We start from the raw sequence: 16,276 nt of genomic DNA on the forward strand, positions 1-16,276 counted from the left end.
TTCATTAAACATGACTTATTTTATCCATTCTATTTTCTGGATACTAGGAACTCAAAAGTAGTATAAGTCTTTCTCCATACAAATGTTGTTTACAAAGTGATGACATCATCAAGAGATGAAAGCCTCATTCCTCCGAGTACATTCTTTAGTTTAGGAAAGTTGCGATATACTCTTAACATGGGCGTATCCCATGAGTCCTAATATTTGTCTGGTTGGAGGTGGCTGGAGACTTGGTGACGTTTGTCACTAAAGTTGTTGTTTTTTTATATCCAGAATATGTGACACATAATTTTAAAATACTAAAGATAGATTCGAATAAAGAGAGTATAACGACATTATAAATCTTTTTGCAATCTATCTGTCTGGTAAAAATTTTGTACACGTTATTTCTGCAACACCCGATCTTGGATCAAGCTGAAATTTTATTTCTTTTACTTGAAAACATAAGTATCAATAAAAAAGGTTAACCAATTAGTTAATTAACTATTGGTAATTAATTATTTTGTTTGGTATCTCGAACAAGGAAAAGAAATTGTACTTGACTGAAGTTGTGGTATAAGTTGAATTAGTCCCATTTATAGGTCATCGATTTAAAGTAAATTTGACGCAAACAATACATAACTAGACTATCTTCTTCTTCTTATCTTATCTTATATAATACAGACGTTACTTCAAAAAAGAAGATGATTACGTCCTACGCGTCATGAATTTAGTCATGCATATTAACCAATGACTTAAATTCTGCCAAGTCACTGGTTTTCCTGGCTAGCTCAGGCAACCCATTCCATGCTCTAATAGCACTAGGGAAGAAGGAGTATTTGTACAAATTTGTCCTAGCATATGGGACGAGGAATGTGCCTTTATCTTTGTGTCTTTCAGAGTATTTTATTAAATTTTGTTTTTGTATTTGAAGATTATGGTTCAATGTTTTATGTATAATTGCTACTTTACTTTTGAGTCTTCTGTCCTGAATGCTTTCTAAATTTAGTGATTTTACTAAAGGTGTTACTCTAGTCAAATGTGAATATTCGTTTGTTATGAATCTCACTGCTCTATTTTGTGTCTGTTCCAGTTTCTTAATGTTTTTTTGAGTTGAGGGGTCCCAAACGGAGGATGCATATTCTATTATTGGCCTAACCAAGGATAAATAACATTTTAGTTTTATGATCTTATTTGATTTATAGAAATTTCTTTTAATAAATCCTAATGCTTTGTTTGATTTTTTTGTAGTTTCATCAATATGTGGATTCCATGACAGTTTTTTATTTATTATAACACCTAGGTATTTTGCGTTTTTAGTCTGTGTTACTGGTTTGCCATGAATAAGATAAGTGGAATTAATTTGTTTTAGTTTTTTTGTTACTCTTAACAACTGACATTTTTCTGGGTGGAAAGACATGCTCCAATTTGATTCCCATTTCTGTGATTCATCTAATTCTCTTTGTAAAATATCTGAGTCTTGTGTTGTTTTTATTGTTCTATATATTATGCAATCATCTGCAAATAATCTAACTTTTGTTCCTGAACTAATGCAATTTGGTAAATCATTTATGTAAATTAAAAATAGTAGTGGACCCAAGACTGTTCCTTGAGGTACACTTGAGTTTACTAATATCGGTGTTGATTTAGAGCCATTTATTATTACAGTTTGTTCTCTCCCTATCAGAAAATCTTTAATCCACTGATGCAGTGGGCCATTAATGCCGAAATATTTTAATTTTTTAAGCAAACTATGGTGGTGAACTTTGTGAAAAGCCTTAGAAAAATCTAGTGAGATAGCATCTATTTGTTCACTATTATCTAAACCTTTTGAAAAATCATCAATTAGTCCTATTAGTTGTGTTTCACATGATGTATATTTCCTAAAGCCATGTTGGTATGGGGTGAGGACATTATGTTTGTCTTAGTGGTTTATGATATTGCTACATATTATGTGTTCTAGGATTTTACATGTGATGCTGGTAAGTGATACTGGTCTGTAGTTTCCTGGATCAGATTTTTCTCCTTTTTTAAATAGGGGGGTGACATTAGCTTCTTTCCAGTCCTTTGGTACTCTGCCCTGGTTAATCGATGCCTGAAAGAGTATTTGAACATTTTCATTTGTCAAAAGCACTTCACTAGCATAGTGGTTTGTATGTCGGCCATGTTTCCAACTGGTCCAGATAAGAGATTGGATGATAACGTTTTGGGAAAGCTAAAATCTTGAAATAGCACCGAACACAAAAAAATAGTAAAAATATTTCTAATCGCACAGATTTATTGTTGTTGGTCTAGATCTAACACAAATATAATGACATGACTGATCCAAACTAATTGATACAATTACATTTCATATAAGCTTTGTCTTTTTGAAAAAGTAATTTCTATGTTTTTCTTATTTTACTATAACAATACAGTTGTAAACCTTTAGATGATATGCACGATTACTTGTTGATTGTTTGTGCTCACTTACAATGTCATCAAAGTCTGGGTTAGATTCAACGGGACCGCCTCCAGCCTACATGACCCTGTTCAAAGGCAGACGTAGACAGTGTCAATGACAAGTGGACAGAAGTTCTCCTAGTCAAGTCAATAACCTCAACAATTGGGTTTCAACTAGACCAAGTCTTTGTAATACAATACATGGAGAAATAATGATTATAAAATTAGACATTTAAAGAGAGAGAGAGAGAGAGAGAATAAAAGTGAAGGAGAAACAAAAAGAGAGAGAGAGAGAGAAAGAAAGATTGAGAGCAAGAAAGAGAAATAGAGGGGAGGGAGAGAGCAAATGGGAGAAAAAAGAGACTCTTATTTTAGTTAATTGTTAGTAGAGACTCTTATTTTAGTTAATTGTTAGTAGAGACTCTTATTTTAGTTAATTGTTAGTAGATACTCTTATTTTAGTTAATTGTTAGTAGAGACTCTTATTTTAGTTAATTGTTAGTAGAGACTCATTTTAGTTAATTGTTAGTAGATACTCTTATTCTAGTTAATTGTTAGTAGAGGCTCTTAGTTTAGTTATTTGTTAGTAGAGGCAAAAGGTACCTACTAAATGGATGGCAAGATTTCAAACTGTGTTTTCTAATGTATTGATTACACATTTTGGATTCTACGAAAACAACTCTATTTCTTAGTTTTTGTTTGACTATAATTAGCAATCATTTCAAGCTCAAAAGACACAGAACGCCTGACTCAGAGGTCTTGCAGCAGACGTTTTTAAAATGAGTGGTGCTGCTCTCGCAGAAAGGCTAACAAACCTCTTCACCTTGTGCTTGGACATATGTACTATCCCGCCGGAATTTCGAGTTGCAATGAGCATATCACTGTACAAAAATGGCGACCAATCAGACTGCTCCAAATACCCTGGCATAACCTTACTGTCATTGGCGGGAAGATCCTTGCCAGGATACTCCTTGACAGATTACAAACTCCATAGTAGGCAGTGTGCTTTCTGAAAATCCAAATCCATAAATCAATGTGAATGGCCTTCTCCTTAATGTTGTTGACCACTTTACATGGGCAGCAAAGTGACCAACGATGCGTCCCTGTCCAGAGAAATAGACAACCGTCTCGTATAAGCCAACGGCGCTTTTGGTCGTCTCAGACTGAGAGTATGGCGGAATAAGTTTCTTCAGATGGCAACAAAAATAACTTTATAAAGCAGTGGTTCTCATCACTTTTTTGAATGGCTCTTAGACTTGGGTGCTCTAGCGAAGGCATTTCAGGCCACTCGAACGCTTCCATCAAAGGGTGGCAAGACCACATTACAAATAATTATGTTCTGTTGGAGGCCCCTGTGGACAATATAAAAGCACTAATTGACATTCGACAGCTGTGCTTGATCGGACCCTTATCCCGCGTGGGAGACGACCGCATGCCAAAGGCGATCTTCTTTGACCAGCTTTAATGATGACGATGTATCAGAGGTGCCCCCCCCCCCACGTCAGCGTTATAAAAATCAACTCGGGCGCCATTTCGCATTGCCATTATTTATTACAATTTTCTAATCAACAAATTACACTAAAAGTATTCAATTTTCGCAAGCAACATGATTGTTATTATTAACTATGTCATGTTTCATCTTTCTACAAAGCTTATATCAATCTGTCTGTCTGGTAATAAATGTGTACACGTTATTTCTTCCAGACCCTATCTCGGATCAAACTGAAATTTGGCACAATTATTTCTTGGACATCCCAACACGAGAATCAATAAAATAAATTAACCAATTTAGTTAATTAACTATTGTTTTTTTTTGTTTGGTATGTCCAACAAGGGAAAGAAATTTTACTTAACTGGTGGTATAAATTGAATTAGTCCCCTTTATTGTTTGTAAAAAGAAAAGAAACAGAAAAAGTATTAAACCTATTTTCATAAGCAGCTGCCAGGCACAATGGTTAGTGTGTTGGCTTGAGGAGGCCTTAGATATCGAGTTCGAATTCAGGTCGCTCATTTTTTTTTTATAAATACATTTAAAAAGCGATCCCCCTGTCAGGTTTAGGATTTATTTGCGTTTTTAACTAGCTGTATACTATTAAGGTCCCGGGGTTCAACCTGACAAGAACATCACTCACACACAGTCGTACATACAGTAAACAACAAGGTGAATAGTTTAAATAACAACAAAAATAAATGAATTTAATTGTATGAAACATATATGTGTATGTACAATGAGGATGATAAATAGACAATGTATATATTAGATATATATATAGATATATATAATAGGTATATATAAAGATATTCACTAATTAATTTAATCACCTTTGCTACTGCTATTAACTTGTCACCCTGGCTTTATGGTCCACCAGACTCTGACCGACTGGCGTCACAACACTGCCAACCTCGGTAATAGTAAGGTTAGACCTCAGATAATCGCCAATTTGACAATGACAATGAAAAAAACTGCAATATGTATTTCTGAGACAGCAAGCGACGCCCACAACTCCAACACTGGCACCCTATAAACGAAATAAACACAATATTCTCAACTTCTACACTAAAAATAGAAAGAGTGTCAACCTCATACCACATACAATAATAGATATCACAAACGAATAACTCACCCTAAACAGGGGTCCCAAAAATCCAACTGAATAATAAGTCCGAGAAACTGGTACAGACAAATAACGTTTTACGGGCCAACACACCGTCCGCTACAACCAAACTCAGAGGGTGAACTGCCTCATGACAAAGAATGACCGATAGATGTCACCGGACTTTGTGACGTAGCAAAACAATTCAAAACAAAAAAATACAAGACACTCTCGCCCCGTACACGTACTACCAGTAGAGGAAATAAAAAAAAACAGAGTTAGGAGAAAGAAATAGACACTTGTCTATACTACGCGACAGCCCCCCTTCTTTCTCACCTAGACCCTTCCCAACTGGTTCAGACAAGTGATTGGATCATAGCTTATTGAGAAAGCTAAAAGCATGAAATTGCACTAAACAAAAACAATCAGTAAAAATATTTCTAATTAAATAGATTTATTATTGTTAGTCTTTTTCAATTAAAAATTTAATTATATGACTGATCTAAACTAATTGATACAACTACATTTGATATAAGGTTTCTCTTTTTTTTCTTAAAGTACTTTTAGTATTGCAGTAAGTAGTCAGAGTAATAGTCTACAATCTAAACAATTAGAATCCAGGTCAGTTACAAAACAAAACCAAAAAAAAACTTATTGGATAATAATTCGTAGGGCGGGAAGGTGGAGGGCATTAATTATTTGTTACTATAAAAACGACTGTATATGTCACCTGTTATTTGTAAATACGTTGTCTATATGTCCCTTGGTCTGTTTAGTTTTAAAAGGAGAAAAGTTTACGTTCAACTTTTACAAACTGTATTTAAGTTGTCTAAGTAGTGTCAACGTTTAGTGAACTTCACTTCAGTTAGTGAACTCTATTTTGTGTCTATATTGTGTCCATGAACTGTCATACATCGTAAGGTCTTTTGTTTTCTATTTCCTGACAGCACTGCCATGTTACCAAACGTCCAGACAGCGTGTGTGGCGCTGACGCGGCTGACTGGAGTCACAGCTCATTGGAATCGTCCTTGTTGGGCGCTTCGCTCCCTGTGTAGCCGGATGTATAGGTAACGCAATGAATTGTTTAAAATAAGAATAAAGATTGTCCTGAACCACAGCATAGATTTATTTATTTATTTATTTTTTAGCGCAGTCTGTCGATTAATCCCAGATCTCAAATACGAAAAGCAAAAAAGGAACATCCTATTTTATCTCATACTGCAGTGTTAGCTTTTATTTGGTCACGCGATCCACATGCAAATACTTTTTTACCCAGCTTTATTCAGTCTAAATCTTAAACAATTACAATAACTTACAAGACAAGCATGTTAACGGGTCCGCGTCCAGACTGGTCAACACGGTCGAGAGGTCAAGATTATCGAGAAGTTGTATATAGTCTATAATTATTTCCATTGTTCATTTGGCTATAAAGGCCGCATTTCATGAATTATGAACTTATCGTCACGAATCTAAGAGAATGTGAGAGGCGATAGAACAGACCCCCTCCCCGCACACACACATACAGCAATAGATAAGTAGTCAATAACTATCCATATTTTAGATCGTCTTAGGCGACCCCTGGCAAATCGTCAATCGACCCCCAAGGGGGTCGCGACCCACAGGTTGAGAACCCCTGCGATAGAACGATATCTGTTTCTAATGGGCATCTCAAAGATCGATTTCAGATTTCTGACCCCACGTGCATCCAACATTGTTACAAAATTTCTATCAACTCACTCTGTCTGTCTGGTCAAAAGTTTGTACACGTTATTTCTCCCACACACCCAATCTCGTATTAAGCTGAAAGCTTGCGCAAACATTTCTTTTACATGACAACACAAGAATGAATAAAAAAAATTAACAAATTAGTTAATTAATTATTGGTAATTAATTATTTCGTTTGCTATCTTGAACAAGAGAAAGAAATCGTACTTGACAGGTGTGGTAGTATAAGTTGAATTAGTCCCTTTGAGGAATCTTGAGCCCTAAGTGAACATTTGTTAATGCATTAAAAACGATCATGTCAACATTCACCAAGAGACCCCCTTTCTTGCCTCCCCTTTCACCACTGGTCCAGACAAGTTATGGGATCAAAGCTCATTGAGAAAGCTAAAAGCGAAACAAAGACATTAAACAATTGGTAACATATTTCTTTCGCACAGATTTATATGTCTAGGTCGATCATACATTTAATTACACGATTGATCCAAACTAATTGATACGATTACATGTAATTAAAAAAAATAACTTTAAAAACATTTTTGTTTCTTGTTTGATGTCCTTTGTTTCCTTTATTTACCAAAGTATTACAATGCCATAAAGCACAAGACACTGAACATGTTATGGTCCTCCCAAACGTCATTCCTTAATGGCTCAATATTCCTGGTCAATGAGATTGTCCAAGTTTCATTAGCAGACACTTTCCAACAAATGTAATGTTGTGCACATTCCAAGAAATTCACACAAATCAGCAGTTATCCATAAACCAGGTTCTTTGTGGATCTCTGAAGAAATCAAGTCATTACCCCACCAAGGTGACAGATCGCTGAAGAAATCAAGTCATTACCCCACCAAGGTGACAGATCGCTGAAGAAATCAAGTCATTACCCCACCAAGGTGACAGATCGCAGAAGAAGTCATGTCATTACCCCACCAAGGTGACAGATCGCAGAAGAAATCAAGTCATTACCCCACCAAGGTGACAGATAGCTGAAGAAATCAAGTCATTACCCCACCAAGGTGACAGATCGCTGAAGAAATCAAGTCATTACCCCACCAAGGTGACAGAACGCTGAAGAAATCAAGTCATTACCCCACCAAGGTGACAAAACGCTGAAGAAATCAAGTCATTACCCCACCAAGGTGACAGATCGCTGAAGAAATCAAGTCATTGCCCCACCAAGGTGACAGAACGGGCTCCGTTATCCAGGATGTCAGTTGCCTTGTTATCAAACCATGACTGGGGTCTACTAATGATATTGTAAGCGTCACGAGGAATTTAGCAGTAATATGTCATGATTTGGTGTAACATATAAGTAGATTATGACGACTAGCATGTCCTATCTGGCGATATTTTTTTCTCCAAATGAAACCCCAGGACAACTAATCTGCACCAGTTAACACCGTGAGATTCTGGCGTTTTATTAGAATTACCACAAACTGAAAAGACAAGAGAAAAAAATCTATGGATAATCATTTTAGCCACTAGAGTTCATAAGCATACATTAATCTACGTTTAACTCTAGCTTTGTTTATAAATCTCACTTAAGATGATAGCTTTGAAACATTTGTAGTTAGCACACTTTTCATAATCTACAACTCACGATTTTTTAAAAAATAACTTCATATACCAAGTTAACTAGTTCAAAAATAGGTTTACATGTGTATAAATACCAATGCATACTTTGTAAAAATCAAAACGACAAGCTTTCGAAAGACCTACTTTAAGCAAAATATTAAGGATGGTGAATCTTATTCTCAACATGCTATTTTATTTGAGACATAAACGTTACTGACAGACAGCTTGACAGACAGTGCACGTGCCACAAACACAATAACTTTTTTTCTCTTTTCCTAACGAGGCTTTCTAGAAGCCACCACAATACAAAACATTGAAATTTCAGAAAAAAAAAAAAAAAACAGAAAGAAAAAGAAATACTCCGTGCACCCTTATTTAAGTATTCTTTATCGTGACATCGACTTTGTCAACATTTCAACATGAATTTGTTGTACCGGACATGGAGATAGAGAGGTCAAGGTCTTGGAGTTTACAAAGAAAAAAGAAATGCTAGCAACCTGCACTTTGAAAAGAGAACGCGTCTCTTCCCCTCGTGTTTCCTTGGTTACTTCCCTCTTGCCGTTACTAGGGCAAAGTTTGGGGTGTTGAAAAGTACTTAAGGCCCTGACCTGAATCCTAATGGGGACACATTGACGTGATAATGACTAGAATGATTAGAACGATGACAGTGCTTGGAAAAGGAAGAAATAAATTGGGGGGAGGGGGGTACTAAAGACAGCTTGATCTTGAGATTTAAATTCAAAATTCTGTAAACAAGTTTTAAAAAAATCGCTTATTTGGAGAGAAATGGCATAAATTATTTTGAATCAATCGTGTAATTAATGTTTATTGACTTAAAATTTAACTAATTACATGCTTGTGATCCAAAATGAATACACCACTCGGTCTATCAGTAGACCTTTCCTCTCCACTTAAATCGGAGAGCACTATTCTTCTTTGTCACGGTGCGACTGTGCATGACAATTGTCACGGGTCGCCCGTCGCTGATTTAGTGCATTTTCCATTGAACATACTTATAGCATGCTCAGTGCGCTATGCACCAATAGCCTTTGTAGACTAGCAGGGGGCTGGGTGGGGTATCTTGGAGAAGGTTCCCGTGCTGCCTTTTGAAAACAAAAATGTTGCGCGACTCTAAATTCGAATTGGAGCCTCCATGGTGTAAGGCTTATGTGTTTTAAAATAGAAGGTTTTGTTAGCCTCTTGTTAGTTTAACATTTGTAGCAAGCAACCTAGTTCTCCGCTTGTTTGTCCCGGTGGAACTGTGCCTTATTGTTGCCAAGGGTCGCCCGCCACCAATTTACAACATTTTTGATAAAAAGCAAAATTAATTAATTACGACTAATTGATTGTTGATGATTTTGTTATTGATTCATGTGAATAAAGTTTCATCATGACCCTAGAATGGGAAGTGGGAGAACAAAACAAGTGTACATGATTTGTATCAGACGGAGTGACTTGAAATACGTTCGGACTAAAACAAAACAAGTGTACACGATTTGTATCAGACGGAGTGACTTGAAATACGTTCGGACTAAAACAAAACAAGTGTACACGATTTGTATCAGACGGAGTGACTTGAAATACGTTCGGACTAAAACAAAAGAAATGGTATCGTATAGGAAGTATTACGTGTCACGAATCGATACTGTGACCTCATTCTTCTTCTTATGTTATGTCAAAACAAGTTCAAAGAGTGTTCATTGTAATGAGAAAGTGGACAGGAAAAGAGTTGAATACGTCAGTTTCTAGAAGGTCATAGTTAATATAAATATTTAGAGTAGATGTTTTTGGAATTCTAGAAAAGACGGTTTAAAAAGGTATATCCGGGAGGAAAGTGAGCTAGTCAAGGCATTGTCAGCAATAACAATAAGCCGAATTTTAATCAAAACAAGAACTTCAAATACTTAATTTACTTCAATAGTCACTAGCATACAAATATAGATCTAAATCTATCTCGACCTCTTATATAAAAATAAACAAAAACGATATTTTGAGAGTCGATAGTAAATCTTAAAGGCAGATCTGAATGTTTATCGGCTTTTTGTTGGAAAACTACTATCTACTGTAGATTGCTCGTAAAGTTAAATTGACAGTGATTTGTGTATTTAGTAAAGTCAAAGACAAAATTATTTTCTAATACAAAATCGTAATTTTCAATTATTATCCTTATCACAACCCAAATTAGGCCCCACGCAATCCGTTTCGCATAGGGCCCAGCAACCTGTAGGACCGGCCCTGGTCAGAGACTACTCAATTTAGGCATAACATTTTGAAACCCGGGTCCATGAGTACCATGCTACGCCTCTGACCAGACTTGAAAGGTAGTTAAACTTGAAAGAATATGAAACTTGAGAACCAGATGCTATTTGAAAGTATTGAGTTCAGTCAAGAGTTTCTTTTTTCAGGGACAAACTGAACTTTTATTTCCAGTTTAAATTGAACCAAAAGCTACATCATTAGGATAATGAATGCTCATTTAGACAGGAAAAACAAAACATATCAAAATTAAAATAGCAGAAGCACAAATCTAATGACAGAAAACCTAATAACCCTCGTCCAGGTCACGCAAAACTAGGTTGTATTGACTAGTTTTAGCCATGATTAAAGGGTTAAGGCCGCCATTCAGCCTGTCAGTCTGACTGGTAAAAAGCTTGTACACGTTATTTCTCGGATCAAGCTGAAATTGCGCAAGTTTTTTTTTACCTGACAACACTAGAATCAATTTTAAGAAACTAACCAATTACCTAATTAAACATTGGTTATTAATTATTTGTTTGATATCGAACAAAAAAATTGTACTTGACTGATGTAGTGGTATAAGTTGAATTAGTCCCCTTTTTACTTTGCTTTAAAGTTTGGAACTAACAAACTTATACAAAGAAGGTGGAGCAACTCTCAAAGATTACCTCTTATTATTCATTTGACCAATACACAGTTGCTATTTACCGCATGAGTATTTTGTGTGTAAAAAAAAGTCCTTTGTTAAAGATTTGTATAGCAATAAAAATATAATTTACACATGTATTGCAAGCTAATATAAAATATTTTATTTACCTCTCAGAGTTGATTCTCAATCCATCGTAAATGGAGTTACACCTGACACAGGTACCAAATTCCAGGTGACTAGATCTATAGAAGACATCCCCGGTCCGACTGGGCTCTTATCTGTGCCTGTGATTGGATCTTTGTTCCTTTACCACCCTTTCAGTAAGTTAGGTGATTTATTTCTAAGTTAGTTGTGACAAACTATGTAGGTCCTAACTGGGTCTGGACATTCTCGCCAAATAATGCACTCTACCTTAATCTTCAGACGCAATGACTAGGCTGTATAATATATATATAATTAATCGACATTACACAAACACAAACAAGTTTCTGTGCATTTATTTATAAACACAGCTTTTATTTGGAACAACACAATCGGGAAGGTGTGATAGTTGTTGACACTATGAGCTAAATTTCCCAGATAACAATAACTCTACCGACGCCAGGTAAGGGGGGGGGGGCAATTATTTGCTTCAAAAGAAAAAAGAAAATAAAACGTATTACTATGCTGTCAGTGTTGGGGTCTCAAGCCAATAGACAAGGAAAGTGGCCAACAGCCAAGAAGAAAGACAAGCCAGAGTTAGTGCCAATTGGTCCCAAGTTTTCTTTAAAAAAGCGACTATTGTACTTCATAGACATTACCGTGTTGACAGGAAATGAGATTCAACATCACTTCAACGTCACTAGGAATGGGGGGGGGGGGGTGGCTTTCTATGTCGGTCATCAGTTCGTCAACTTGACATGAAATAGATCTCTCCGCCTACCCAAAAATAATCTATATCAATGTCTATAAAGCATTGGTTCTCAACACTCTCAAAAGAAGGCACCTGAAGCTCATCCAACACATCCGTAACAAGTGGCTGCGTTTAGACACTAGGTATTCGCTGTACAAATGACAACCATTTTCTGCTAGAAGGCCATTGTGGACAAAGTAAAAACCTTACTTACTAAACTGGATTGGGTCTGAGCGCATACCAAAGCGAACTTTTTTTTTTTTTGCAAACTCAAAGGAGGAATAGCTATAAATATAAGCTCAGGGGTCAGATTACCCTCACAGTCGTTGAGGAAACAGCTGGCGGAAAATGGCTTCTAAAAGATAGTCGCCGGATACACATTGAGGCCCAATGACAAAATCTTGGCCGAAGACAGGCGTAGACGACGAAAAGAAAATTTAAATGGACCCTCGGCTATTAAGGGCCTTATCTGCACTAGAAATTGTGAAATATTCAGGTAGCAACTGAGTTTGCGTAGTCACCTGAGGTACTACACTCATCATTAATATTCAGATTCGAAGAAATTGCCTTAAACTATCTAAAGATCTCAAATTACTACTGCTGAAAACAATGTTAGGTAGTTCTCAGAATCTTCAAATTCTGGGCATAAATTGCTGGATTTCTAGCCAAAAATAAAAAGGAATTTAGATAAAGCTAGCTAACAATCTAGTTTATTTCTTTCTTCTCTAGCTGTAGATGAAAAGCGAATTAATATATAATTGTTTGTTTCTTTTAGCCAAACATAGACCTGAGAAGTCTCACTTACTATTTCTTGAGCTCTATCAGAAGTATGGCCCGATTGTCAAATTTCGTAGAGGTTGGAAGTGGAGTATCCTTCTGTTTGACCCTGACCTCATTGAGGAGAGCATGGCACATGAAGGTCCTTGTCCATATCGTCCCTCCCCTCCTCTGTATGATGCGTACAGTGCCAGGACTGGGAGAAAGAAAGGGATCAGCCAAGTGTGAGTACTTTCTCTTGTCTGTTTCAGTGTGAGTACTTTGTCTTGTCTGTTTCAGTGTGAGAACTTTGTCTTGTCTGTTTCAGTGTGAGTACTTTGTTTTGTCTGTTTTAGTGTGAGAACTTTGTCTTGTCTGTTTCAGTGTAAGTACTTTGTCTTGTCTGTTTTAGTGTGAGTACTTTGTCTTGTCTGTTTCAGTGTGAGAACTTTGTCTTGTCTGTTTCAGTGTGAGTACTTTGTCTTGTCTGTTTCAGTGTGAGTACTTTGTCTTGTCTGTTTCAGTGTGAGTACTTTGTCTTGTCTGTTTCAGTGTGAGCCTTAGCGAGTTGTGTTAAGTATTTAAAAGTATACTGATTAAAACAAGTAATGTCTCATTTGCTATGAAAGAAAGAGGTCACCAGCAGTGGCTTGCGGTGGGATATCGAATGGGACCAGCTATGAGGTCTGCGTGGAGCGCTGTAGGCTTCCACAGCGAGGTTCGCTACGTATGTTTCTACCACTTCAGTTTCTCTTAACGCCAAAATATGCATTTTCTACTACGAAGCCTAAATAGTTATGTAAGCAAGCCACGAATAAATCAGCTTTTATAATAATTTTGATTACAAGATTAAAATACCTGATAATTTAAAAATAGATCATAAGAGTTAAATGATGTTAAAGAAGGGAAATTAGGGAAACAAAAGTCCAGTAGGCCTACAACTACTACAACTGAAACGAGTAGGATATATTTTTGTATTTGTAGGCCTTTTTGGGATGCGATTCTCATCTGTCCACCCTGAAACACTTTTCTATCTCAACTTCGTAGAGTATTTTTTATTTTGAATCTCATCGAAATTTTAGGACTTTTTATATGCTATCACAATTTCATAAAGTTCGTAGATCTATTCTAAGGCCTAATTTGTGTTTTTTAAATGGTACTGTATAGATCTATATTTAGTCTGTCATCTAGATTTGATCTCAATTTTATGCAATAATTTAATTTTTTTTCATGGCTGTCCGGAATCAGATTTAACAAAATATCACATCTGATCAAGTAAATTATAAGACCAATGTGTTCTTCCAGTTTCTCCCTATCATTTATTGTCCCACATATCAGCTGTGAAGTACAACCTAATCTAAACATATCACATAGCCACCTAACCTAAACATATCACATAGCCACCTAACCTAAACTAATCACATAGCCACCTAACCTAAACTAATCACTTAGCCACATAACCTAAACATATCACATAGCCACATAATCTAAACATATCACATACCCACATAAACTAAACATATCACATAGCCACATAACCTAAACTAGTCACATAGCCACATAACCTAAACATATCACATAGCCACATAACCTAAACATATCACATAGCCATATAACCTAAACCTATCACATAGCCTCATAACCTAAACATATCACATAGCCACATAACCTAAACATATCACATAGCCACATAACCTAAACATATCACATAGCCACATAACCTAAACATATCACATAGCCACATAACCTAAACATATCACATAGCCACATAACCTAAACATATCACATAGCCATATAACCTAAACCTATCACATAGCCACATAACCTACACATATCACATAGCCACATAACCTAAACATATCACATAGCCACATAACCTAAACATATCACATAGCCACATAAACTAAACATATCACATAGCCACATAACCTACACATAGCACATAGCCACATAACCTAAACCTATCACATAGCCAACTAACCTAAACCTATCACATAGCCAACTAACCTAAACCTATCACATAGCCACATAATCTAAACCTATCACATAGCCACATAATCTAAATATATCACGTATCAATAATACTTCTCAGTCTACTGAAGCCTTACTCTAGCTACAAGCGAAATGTTTCCTATGTAGCTGGTCAGACCGAGACCATTACTTATGGAAGGCCTCACCACTGACCTGCGACATCGCAACATGTGGGCTGTGGTGACCAATAGCTCGTCGCCACATCGTACATGCCTGTGACCTCTTCATCGCACTAGGAGACGAATGTTCTATTTTAGAAAAGGGAGAGCATGAATTCTGGAAAGAAAAATCGACCAAATATTTTTCTTGGAATTCTTTAAACCTTTCCAGAAAACAGGTTACGCCTCTGATCCTGTGGTAAAAAGTGACAGTTCGATACTGAAACTTGAAATCGTCTGTGAGCATTGCTTGTAAGGAAAAATGTCAATGAGCAATCCATGTAGTGGGTAATTGTTATTAAAAACGCACTGTATTATTTGTTTACCTTGATTGTAGACAAGGAGAAGAGTGGCTGAGCATGCGCAGACCATTTCAGGAGTTTCTTCTACTTCCGGCCAACTACAACATGTACATTCCGGTGTTAGATGAAGTCTCTACAGATTTGCTCAAGGCCATTCAGCAGACACGTAAGGATGACGGCCAGGTGTGGGTGGAAAACCTCCTATTTAGATATGCAATAGAGTGTGAGTAACTTTTATAAGAGGGTAGTTATAATAGTTTGCTGTGTACGCTTATGTGTGAGTACAGTATTAGTACAATGCTTTTATCAACTCACTCCATCTGTCTGTCTGGTACACATCTTGTACACGTTATTTCTCCCACTTCCCATTCTTAGGAACAAACTTTGCAATTATTCATTGTCCATAAGGTTAGGGTACATGAATGTGTTAGTGGTAATTAATAAATGTGTTTGATATAATAGGGATATAAATCTTACGCTATTGAGAGATATGGTTGTAAATGTGCTTTTCTTTCCTTTATAAAAAGCTTTGTTTCTTTTTAAGTTATTTTTATAGTTTCATTGTTAAATTTTTTGTTCTTTGTTTTCTATGACTGTAGTATATGAGAGAAGGAGAGAAATTATTGTGAGATATAGATAATAATTTAAGTAACGCATACAACAAATCATAAATTCATCAAAATTTATAATAGACAAAACCAGTCTAATATATTTAGACAGAGAGATAGGCAGGCGGACAGAAAGAGACATAGATACATACATACATACATACATACATACATACATACATACATACATACATACATACATACATACATACATACATGCATGCATGCACGCACGCACCCACGCGCGCGCACGCAGGCAGGCAGGCACAAATATATATGTATGCAGGCAGGCAGACAGACGGACGGACACACAGACAGAAGGACGCACG

General features: G+C 36.3%; 1 protein-coding gene across 2 annotated transcripts in view; it reads left to right on the top strand.

Moving 5' to 3' along the window:
* LOC106059501 (1,25-dihydroxyvitamin D(3) 24-hydroxylase, mitochondrial-like) overlaps nt 1-16,276 on the top strand; it is a 44,579-nt gene that overhangs the window by 12,124 nt on the left and 16,179 nt on the right. For both annotated transcript variants that reach the window (XM_056033553.1, XM_056033552.1), the window contains 4 exons: nt 5,963-6,082; nt 11,375-11,520; nt 12,868-13,093; nt 15,375-15,562. In XM_056033553.1, the coding sequence (XP_055889528.1) occupies nt 5,970-6,082; nt 11,375-11,520; nt 12,868-13,093; nt 15,375-15,562 (673 nt within the window). In that variant the 5' untranslated portion in view covers nt 5,963-5,969. The remainder of the gene's footprint in view (nt 1-5,962; nt 6,083-11,374; nt 11,521-12,867; nt 13,094-15,374; nt 15,563-16,276) is intronic.

Source organism: Biomphalaria glabrata, chromosome 6 (assembly GCF_947242115.1).
Source record: "Biomphalaria glabrata chromosome 6, xgBioGlab47.1, whole genome shotgun sequence".
NCBI lineage: Eukaryota > Metazoa > Mollusca > Gastropoda > Planorbidae > Biomphalaria > Biomphalaria glabrata.